This window comes from Aulonocara sp. 'chitande type north' Nkhata Bay, linkage group LG7 (assembly GCF_057382095.1).
Source record: "Aulonocara sp. 'chitande type north' Nkhata Bay isolate Kocher_YH1m ecotype deep benthic linkage group LG7, A_spYH_male_GT1.1, whole genome shotgun sequence".
Taxonomy (NCBI): Eukaryota; Metazoa; Chordata; class Actinopteri; order Cichliformes; family Cichlidae; genus Aulonocara; species Aulonocara sp. 'chitande type north' Nkhata Bay.
This window is the reverse complement of record NC_141350.1, coordinates 715-11,625: the sequence shown is the minus strand read 5'-3', so window position 1 is coordinate 11,625 and position 10,911 is coordinate 715. Positions and strand designations below refer to the sequence as shown.

The 10,911-nt window shown below is 39.2% G+C and overlaps 1 protein-coding gene across 1 annotated transcript; it reads left to right on the top strand.

Moving 5' to 3' along the window:
• Nucleotides 1–3,085: 3,085 nt before the first annotated feature.
• LOC147324182 (uncharacterized) lies at nucleotides 3,086–10,368 on the top strand. Its single transcript, XM_086302316.1, has 10 exons — nucleotides 3,086–3,396; nucleotides 6,407–6,481; nucleotides 6,741–6,896; nucleotides 7,160–7,475; nucleotides 7,661–7,859; nucleotides 8,124–8,169; nucleotides 8,245–8,336; nucleotides 9,267–9,377; nucleotides 9,494–9,770; nucleotides 9,897–10,368. The coding sequence occupies exons 1-10, from the start codon at nucleotides 3,256–3,258 to the stop codon at nucleotides 10,101–10,103; spliced, it is 1,620 nt and encodes a 539-aa protein (XP_086158442.1). The 5' UTR covers nucleotides 3,086–3,255; the 3' UTR covers nucleotides 10,104–10,368.
• The last annotated feature ends 543 nt before the right edge of the window (nucleotides 10,369–10,911 follow it).

Here is a 10,911-nt window from a genome sequence, read left to right as displayed (position 1 = left end):
TACAGTTCAACACAATGATTCCCTCTAAGCTTTTTACCAAGTTGACGGATCTAGGACTCAGCACATCACTGTGTCAGTGGATCCTCAACTTCCTCACCGACAGACCCCAATCAGTGAGGGTGGGAAAACAAGTCTCCATCTCACTCAGCACTGGAGTGCCTCAGGGATGTATTTTAAGCCCCCTGCTGTACTCACTGTACACTTATGACTGTGTAGCCACATCAGACACCACCTCCATTGTCAAGTTTGCTGACGAAACTGTTGTTGTGGGCCTGATCTCCGACAGCATCGAGATGGCTTACCTGGAGGAGATTAGGAACCTGGAGACCTGGTGCCAGGAGAATAACCTCCTCCTAAACGTCAGCAAGACTAAGGAGCTGATTGTGGACTTCACTACAAAGCAGGCGAGGAATTACAAGCCCCTCATCATCAGTGGCACGCCAGTGGAGAGAGTGGACAGTTTCCGATACCTGGGTGTCCACATCACTCAGGACCTGCCATGGTCCTGTCACATCAACACCCTGGTTAAGAAAGCCCGTCAACATCTCTTCTTCCTCAGAAGATTTAGAGACTTCCATCTGCCACTGAAGGTGCTTAAGAACTTTTACTCCTGCACCATCGAGAACGTCCTGAAGGGAAACATCTGCACCTGGTTTGGGAACAGCACAGACGAGATCTGCAAAGAGTGGTGCGCTCGGCCGAACGCATCATTCAATCAGAGCTCCCTGACCTGCTGTCCATCTACACCAAGCGGTGCAAGTCCAAAGCTAGGAAGATTATGATGGACCTCTCCCATCCCAACAATGGACTCTTCTCACTGTTGAGGTCTGGGAAGCGCTTCTGCTCCCTTAAGGCCAAAACAGAGAGAATGAGGAGGAGCTTCTTCCCCCAGGCTATTCGGGCCCTGAGCCAGGTGTTGGGCTGGACTCTCACACACACATCACATCACTATAAGACTGGACTCTCACACACATCACATCACCACACGCACTCTGGATTTTCTTCATGCACACTTCCTATAATTTATAATCTCTTTCTGCTATTTGCACATTTTTACTGTAAATTTCTAAGTTAAATCTGTAAATTTTGTAATAACCTGTAAATTGTAAATACTGTAAAACCACAGTCATTTAATGGTCGGGCATTGCGCAGCTACAAGCATTTCACCTCATGTCACACTGTGTATGGTTGTGTGTGTAACAAATAAAATTTGAATTTGATGCACGAGCAGCTGATTACAGGTCAGAACATTGCTGCTTTTCCCATGTAACTGTTTTCACATCGGTTATATGCAGGTTGTTCTGTGGATTTCTGCTCCTTGCAGTGTTCCTCAGTGGACTGAATGGATCAAGGTACAGTGGTATAACCCAAACTCTGCTGATGTTTCCTCCATTTTTGTGTGCATGCGTCAAATGTTTGCATAGCCTCTGTCTGACACTTTCTATAACAGACCAGCTGTAAAGCAGGAGCTGTCAGCTATTCTCAATGAGCTGTGGAGTTTATGTGTAAATCACATGACAGCTGGGATAGACTACACGATCTCTGTTCAGGTGACAAATCTTTTCTAGTTTATTTAGCGCCTGCTATGTCTTGTGCTTGTACAAAGACGTGTTCTGTGTTTGAACTGCCTAGGGTAGAGCAAGCTTTGTAAGTGCAGTGCAGGATCAAGCCTCACAGCCGCTCTTCTCTAATGTTAATGAGAGCAAACTGAGAAATATAACCACTTTCTTTAGTGTGTACTTTCAAACACTCTGAGCTTAAACATTCAGATCGTGTTTGCAGTCATCACTGTAATAATGGGATTTGTGGGCTCGCAGGTTACATGACAATCCTGGACAACTATGAGCGGTCTACATTGGCAATAATTAACAGTATCAATGAATTTTATGCATCTTTGTTGTTGTGCAGTGACAGAAAAACAAAAAAACTCCCTCTCAGCTTGTTCGTGGCCAAAGTGGCCACGTCCTGTTTACGTACACAAAATGCTATCAAATTAGTATATATTAAAACATTTTCCTACTTTCATTGACTTGATTTTTTAAATTAGCACCGGTGCTAGTTATGAAAACCAATATATAATTCAAATTCAGAAATTATACCCTTTGAATATCAGTCAGATTACATATTATTACTACATTTTTGTGGGGGAAATAGCAATAAGGTTCACATTTTTTCATGATGAAACATGTTAGGCTTGTCTAAGTACAAACCTTGCTGGAACAATTGAGACCACCTACTGCAACTAGCAAGAGCAAGATGCAAGGCACCAGAGCTCTTTGTGTGATCTCGTGGACGAGGGAGATGACCGGACCAAGCGCTGTTCCTGCCGCTTCCCCAGGCACTCTTGGTCAGTTCCCCTGTAGCACTGCCTTTTATTGTGGTTACATGAATATGCACAGTTTCATTAACATTTGGCATCTTAAACAAGCATATGTGTGAACAAATCTTTGGAGAAAAGAGCCAGCAGCTAGTTTTCCTTCAACAACTCGAGGTGCTAACATCCTCTCTAGGTTATCCAAGCTGTATTTGTGCCTATTGTAGTCCAGGATTGCTTCTTGCTTCCAGGCTTCCTCTATTGCCCATCACTGACTGCTGGTTCCCTGTGTGTTGTGCTCAAATGAAGCACATTCCTCCGTTGCTTTGGCATGTGGGAAATTGTCATAGTAGTGCTCCTGAACCTGAGGAGCTTGTTTCTCCAGTCTCAGAACCATCTACTGATGTGGTCCCGACACAGGAGAATCTTGGTCCTCAACGTGAAGAGCTTGATTCTCCTGTCTCAGAGTCCTGCAGGTTTTAGATGTGTCCTTGAACCAACACAGCTGATTCAAATGGCTAAATTATCTCCTCAACATGTCTTGAAGTTCTCCAGGGGGCTGGTAATGAACTAATCATTTGATTCAGGTGTGTTGACCCAGGGTGAGATCTAAAACCCGCAGGACACCTATGGGCTCAAAATGTGGTCATAAATATTTTGTACTTGTAAAAAAGATTTGTACTTGTAAAAAAGATTTGTATGTGTAAAAAAAATTTGTGCGTGCGTAAAAAAAGATTTGTATGTGTAAAAAAGATTTGTGCGTGCGTAAAAAAGATTTGTATGTGTGAAAAAGATTTGTGCGTGCGTAAAAAAGATTTGTATGTGTGAAAAAGATTTGTGCGTGTGTGAAAAAGATTTGTGTGTGGACTTAGAAAAAAAAACCCTGCAAGTTACAAGTACGAATTTTGACCCTATTTTTCTTCCTTTAAGCTGATTGGTCAATGTCATGTCAATCACAAATTAAACAATCCAATCAGAGAACAGATGGGTTTGGCTGTCGGGGGGATGCTTTACGGACCTTCAGGTCCTGGAAGGGTTGCAGATTGAAGATGGAGGACAGCGGTGCCGCTTCTGCGGCGCAGGTAAGCTTTAGTTTATGGTTTACTGGAACAAGCTAATTGTCCAGACATATATTTTTGAATATCATGTTCGTTTACTACACTGTAATTTTTCACGGTGCCAAAAGATAGCTTAAAAAGGGCTCTCAACATTAGCCCTAGTGTTGCATGTGTTTAAATAGTCTCCTGTGTGGCACGGTCTGTCTGCTTAAACATCAGCATCGTGGAGAATTATGTGTTTGGATTTAAGTGTAATCCCGATGAGATGTCGTTTTGGTAATAATTGGAACTGAAATGCTCTGACTTGACCTTAGCACTGGTCCCAGGTCACCCCCGAGTTTGTGTTAGAGTAATACTACAGTAATTACAGTATACAACAACTTTCAGCAGCTACTGAAAGTTAGGGGACCTAGCTTAACTTTCAGTAGCTGCTAACGCATTAACGAGCAAACTGCGCTAACGTGTTATGCTGCCCTAACGGAAAATCGGTTAATGTCATTTTAAGGAGATTACTGCTGACAGCAAAAATATATGTGTGTGTATAAAGTATCTGATTTCAGTTTTCTTCTACTACTGTAATTATGGCTTAACAAGCTTCCTGAGTGAGCGTTTTGGGATTTATGACAGCTTATACAGGGCTCTAGAGTGCGACCAATTTGGTCGCAAATGCGACCAAATTTTTCAGTGGTGCGACTAAAAATAAATATTTGGTCGCACAGGTGCGACCAACTGTTCCGGTAACAAAAAAAAAAATCTCTGTAACTCTCCGTGTGGTCAACAACAGACACACATTATGCCCCTATCGTGGACTAAACCAATCAGAGATAGTCAGGGGCGGGACCTCTCTGATTGGCCGTGGTCCAGTTGAAAGTGCAGGTGGAAGAGAGAGGTGAGTAGCTTGAATAAAGCGATATCAATTCATTAACGGATTCCACACAAAGACCTAAACACGGAGCGGACCCAACACATCAGAATCAGCTTCGTCTTTCTCGGCTTTCTCACCCGACGGCCTGAACACGGACACGCTGTCGGAGCTTAGCGATTCTTCGGGTCCGCGCTGTGTTTACGTCTTTTTGCGCTGATTCTGAGCTGCAGGTTTTGCCTCTCTCCAACCAAAATTCACCGAGCCTGCAGCAAAAGAAGCAGCAAACTGCGCTTCACATTTGATCAATGTCGTCATGAATTCCCTCTGACTTTTGCTGTTTTGCTTCCACCACGATAAAAATCACACTTCCTGCACAGCTCTCTCTCTCTCTGTACTTCAGGAACAGTTTCCCGTCTCAAATCTGTTTTCTGCATTATTCATTCGCTTATTACCCACCAGTCTAGCGTTGTTTACAGCGCTTTTTCTTTTTTCACTTAAATGACCTCGGACAAGAAAGCCTAATTTCTGCTGTTCAATACTGAAGAAATTTAAATTTCTTAAAATTATGCAAAATTGCAGAATATTTTTAAGGTTATCTGCTATAAAAAGCCAGACCAGGAAAATCTCCTTCATGTTTTCCTGTGTTTTATTCTCAGTTACTTTCACACAAAGGCATCTGCTGTGATTTTCACAATTCTGATGAAGTCTCATGTGTATCAGTACTGATAAATGATCAGAATTATAATATTTCTGACTGTCTGAGGCTAAATTGAATCAAATCAGGACTTTGAGAACCAGAATTGAATGGATTATAGAAATCAGTGATGATACTCAGCCCTAGTGAGCAGCCTAGGCCTGAGAGAAGTGGATGTACTGTAGCTGTGGGTAATAAGAAAAGATGAAAAGAACTATTGATAACTTTTTTGTTAAGTTAAGGCCTGATCTGTCTGAAATTCATAGCCAGTGCTCTGACACGGTGCCATCAATATTTGAATGCTGAAAAAGCACAGTGTATCCAGAAAACACATTATATGCTGCAGTAAATGCACTGCCCAAGTGTCCCCTCTCCCCACGGCCTTTCAGCAGCAGACAGCAGCAAACAGGTCGTCAGAGGAGGCCAAGATGATGATTAAGTTTTTAACATTTTCTACAATATTGACAAAGCACTTTAAGCACAAGTTTGTTAGTTAATAATTTAGAAATTAATATTGTCTGTATGGACTTCCCCCCCCAAAGAAAGTGCACATGTAAAACTGCGGTGTTAAGCGATGCGGTTGAAAAATTTGAGTGCGCCTAACTTTTGTGCCGGTACGCCTAAATTTTTAAAGTTAGGCGTACCGGTGCGCCCATGTCAAAAAGTTAGTCTAGAGCCCTGTTATAGGCAGTGACATTGAGAAGTACTCTGTTATACAGTACCAGATTGACCAAGAATGCTTCTGTAGTTAACTGTAGTGCAGTGTCTGTCTGGTGTCAGTAAGCTAATGTCTGTTGATATTTTCTTTTGCTGGATGTGTCCTGTTCAAAAATTTAAGAAGGAATTCAGGAGAAAATGATTTAAAAAGATTGGATTTGCTTCAGCAGTTGAAATTACAAGTTTATAGTGCCAGCCTTTTGTGTGAACCAGCTTCCCAAAAAGGATAATGCTGAAACGGGCTTTACAGCTTATATACTGTGACAATAAAAACATATGCTGATTCTAAGGCCCAGTTCACGGCATCTTGTTCAGCCTCCCTAATCCAGAGACTAATCTAACCATTAACGTGTGTTTGTAAGCATACTGCAAAAAACCCCTCTGCACTCTATGTGTACCTGCAATATTTCGAATACAGCGCTGAATGACATTCTCAACCTTCAAACATGGAGTGCCAACATGCTTATGAGCACATTTGCGTTGTGTACATCTTTAAAAAAAAAATGAAACAGCCTTACTTAATAATTTTGTAAAGTAAACTTTCAACCCTAACAGATGTCACATGTGTTTAGGGACTTTTAAAGTCTTTCTGCATCGGGTTATGTGTTTTGAAGTGTGCTATACTAAATTTGTGGGTCATCTGTGTCATCATGGGAACATCCACAGGGTACTTCAGAGAGAGAAATAGTAGAGTGTATGATACATCCATAGAGAAACGTGTAAATCTTTGAAAATTGCCTGATTGTTTTACTTAACAGGTGACTGTAAATCAAGTGGACCTTGGTCGATCTCCCTCCAGAACAGAGAACCTGGGATGTTCCTGTGACTCTTTGGTGGGTTCATTTTTTTCATTATTAAAGTAAAGTTGTTTGAATTTTTTGAATACAGCAAGGTGGCACAGGATAAAACATATTTAAAAATAATTTTTAATGCAATTCAGTTTCTTTACTGTATTACAAAGTTAATCAAAATAAAAAGATTTCATGAGAATATTATTTGGTTTTATTGAGTTTTACGCAGTTTGACATTTCATTGTTCCTTCAATACACTTCATATGATATTAGTAATTGAATAATTTTTTTCTTCTTTCAGGTGGCTTTAGGAAGACATGTTTTCCAAAACCTTCAAAATAGGCTGGTGCAGTCCTACCAACAGCAGCCCTTGGACCTTGATCATATTGAGTTCCTCTGCGTGAACGCATCAACTCTAGTCTGTTCTCTTTCTGCTCATATTAATGTTCCATCAGTGGTAGGTTTATTTGATTTAGTTTTGGTTATCTTTAAAAATCGTTTCAATATATGCCATTCTTATGTATCTTATAATGTTAATTTTACAGTGTAGTAATTATGCTATACAAATGCACCTGTCATCCATTGCCTTGTTAAATCCAAGATGAAATTTTGTTCTGTGTTTCAATATAAAGATTGGGTATAAGAATAATGATAGTAAGATGGTAAAACTGAATTCCAGGATTTCATCCAACTAAATATTTTAATGCAACCATTTTTTAGGTGGTTGAAGCTCTTCACCACCTCATCTGCCTCATCCATTCCGATATGGATACAAGAAGGTCTGCCATTGTTGTTGACAGCTCAGCTGGTGAACGGGGGAGGCCAAAGCTCTATGTTTCCAAAGACCACCTCAAAGATCTAATAAAGATGGACCTCTCCGTTCCTTGTATCTCCAAGCTTTTGGGCATATCGCAGGAAACAGTCCGACGAAGAATGGAAGAGTGGGGCCTCTCAATAACGGCAACCTACAGCTCACTATCAGATGATGAAATTGACAACTTAATTGCAGCCATAAAACAGGAATCAAAAAATCTGGGTTAGTTATTCATGTGAAAAATAATGCTTGTAATAAGGCTATTTTATTTTTCTTGCTAGCAACCGTTCATATTTACATGAATAACACTAGCTGAATGTCATGATTAGTTAGTAGTTTGATTTACTGTACTATAAGTGCCTTCCAATGTGCAGTTGTGATTCTTTCACTATGGAATGTCTTTTTAGGCTACAGAATGGTTAAAGGATGCCTCAGGGCACTGGGCCACAGGGTGCAGTGGAACAGAGTATGGGATTCCATGCGTCGTGTTGACAGCGCTGGAATCCTTGAAAGGATGGCAAATCTTGGATGTGTTGTCAGAAGGACATACAGTGTTCCTGGTCCTCTGTCACTACTCCACATTGACACCAACCATAAGTTAATTAGGTAAGTTTAACATAACTCAATAGTCATAGGGCACATTTGGGCCCATTACTATTTAACTCATTCATGCATATGCAAACACTGTATTTTACATTACGCCATCACTTTACCGCCAAGTTAGCAGTTTTATATATATATATATATATATATATATATATATATATATTTAGTGTTTATATATCATATTTGATTATTGGTGAAAAATGCAATTAATTAATTATACTCAGTGGCTGAAGTCTTAGGGGCTGTGTCTTTGTCTCTTTACAGATATGGACTTGTGATGTTTGGTGGTGTTGATGGCTTCTCAAGGAAGGTTTGCATTCTTCACTAAAATAGCAGAAAATGTGATGCTAGTACTAGTACTTCCATAATGTCTCTTTATTTTCAGATCTTGTACTTGAAAGCAGCTAACAACAACAAGGCTTCTACAGCACTGATGTTCTTCCTTGAGGCTGTACAGAAGCATGGATTTCCATTGAGGTATAATGCAAAAACTTGCTGTTCACATTAGAGCATAGAGGCTTAAATCAGTCTCACTTATATTTTGAATACACATTCGTGCCTGACACACATGCTTGCTGTCTGGAAATGATTGAATTTTCCTATCATTTGTATTATATTTTCAGAGAAATACTACAATAATAATAATAATAATAATAATAACACGTTTTATAACACCTTAAGGTTATCTTACAATAGCAACAATACAATATATTGAAACATTGCAAATAAAATGTAGACATAAGTTAAAGAAGAGAAAAGCAAGCATGACAGTATAAAAGCTAATCAAGTTAAAATGGACTAATACAGAATCAGGTGTATGCAATTCTGAATAGATGGGTTTTGAGACGTGACTTAAAAGTGGTGAAAGTGTTTGTTGTCCGGAGATCTGGTGGAGGTACATCCAAAGTCTTGGGGCAGAACAACTAAAGGCTCTGAGTCCCATTGTAGTTAGGCAAGCATGTGGAACAGACAGAAGGGAAGCTGAAAAAGAGCGAAGTGTATGAGGGGGCGAGTACCAATGTAGTACAAATGTAGAAGATCAGATAAATATGGACGAATATGTCAAATCAGTGTCAGCTGTTTCCCATGTGTTTTCATTTTCTCTAATCACACTTGTGTGTATTTAGTCTGTGTGTTTCTGTTCATTCTTTGTCATGTTGTCTGTTGTCGTTTGTGCCATGTTTCCATGCGTCTCTGCTTCTATGCTCCAGGTTTCAGGTATCTTTGTATCCACGGCGAGTTTCAAATATTTACAAATATAGCTCTGCATAAGAGCTCAAAGAGCCCTAAAAATATTATACAGTTGAATGTAAAACATTCACATTTTTCTTTAAATGATTAACTTTAAAATATTGCTAAACTGTGATACTCTGCAATTTCTGTGTCCTTTGTTTTTCATATTTCTAGAGTGAGGGGAGACCAAGGAGTTGAGAATGTTGACATTGCTCGATACATGTTTGAAGTTCGGGGCTGTGGTAGAGGAAGCTTTATGTCTGGCAAAAGCGTGCATAACCAAAGGTATTCCTAATTTACAACAAAAACATATTTTTGATTGCCAGGTGTAGTATTCTGGCGTTAATTATTGAATGTGTTATTAACAAAATTACGTTTAAAATTTTTGTTTTGTTTTAAAGGATAGAGCGCCTGTGGCGAGACGTTTGGAATGTTGTCACCAACATCTACTACGATCTTCTTCACAGACTTGAGGAAGACAGACTGTTGGATCCAACAAACTGTACTGACCTTTTTTGTGCACAGTATGTGTTTTTGCCACGAATCCAAGCAGATTTGGAGACGTTTATTGAAGGCTGGAACAATCACTCTCTTAGGACAGAGCGGAACTACACCCCAAACCAACTATGGGAGATTGGAAAGACTCAGAATCCAGTCAATCCTCCTGAAAGTATTGTGGTATGATTACACATCTCTAAATTATTCAAATTGCTTTTTTGAAAAAAAAAATATATGTATATCATTGACAAAATTAATAAAGCATGTATTTTAAAGACTTCCTGAATTGATGGCGTCTAATTTCAGGCAGAGTATCCAGATGTGGACATTGCAGACTTGGACCAAACTGGTATTCACCTTCCAGAACTTGTGTCTCCACTTGACAGTGAGGATTTGGAAAGAGTGAGACACCTTTTCAATCCCATGGAACCCTCTATGTCCTATGGGGCTGACATTTACAGTTCCCTTCTCCAGTATGTGGAAGGCATTCTTGAGAACAGGCAGGATTTATAGCTTTATCTAGTGATAGTTGAAAATAATATGCCCTAACAGATGTTTACATTATGTTGAATTATCAGTTTTTGTATCTGAGGACAGTTACTAAAAGTCTGCATCAATATTTATTTTCAGTTTTTAATGTTAATGCATTTTGTGTTTGATGAGTTTACTAAACCATATTTTCCTGATAATCTGTCAGTTAATGCAAAGGTAACATGATAAATGCTTTCTGTTCTCATGTAAGTCCTTTGTTTAATAATAGCTTCAATAAAATTTTGTTTAGGTGCCATCATGCCTATTCTTGCTGATTTATATTTTTATTTCATTTTAAAGGCAAGATTCAATTAATATACTTTATTTACAGTCTGACAAGATTTCTTTTTCTTAACTGTGATGGAGTCTAGAATGTAACTTGTATTTAAGTCCAATAACTGCTGCTCCAAATCCATGTCCTTAACAAATTCTGGATTTCAATTTGGGGTGTTCAAGCATATTTCCTTTGATTTACAAAATGATTTCAAACAACCTCAAAAATAATCCGGAAAATTATCATCCAATTTTCATAGCCCAAAACTTGACTTTATTGATAACAGCTTGAAAGTGACAAAAACTCTCATGACTGTAGAACTGTAATGTTTTGATGTGTGTTAGCTGTCCTGCATGTGGTAATTAAATAGCTTGACCACAGCTGACAGTGTGGCAGATTTTTATTAACATTATATTCAACATCATTGGACTGTGTGTAACATTTAATACAGCTTTGGTATTAATCGTGTAATCCAGGAAACTTCTTCAAACAAAGAGATGATGTAAATCGGATGCA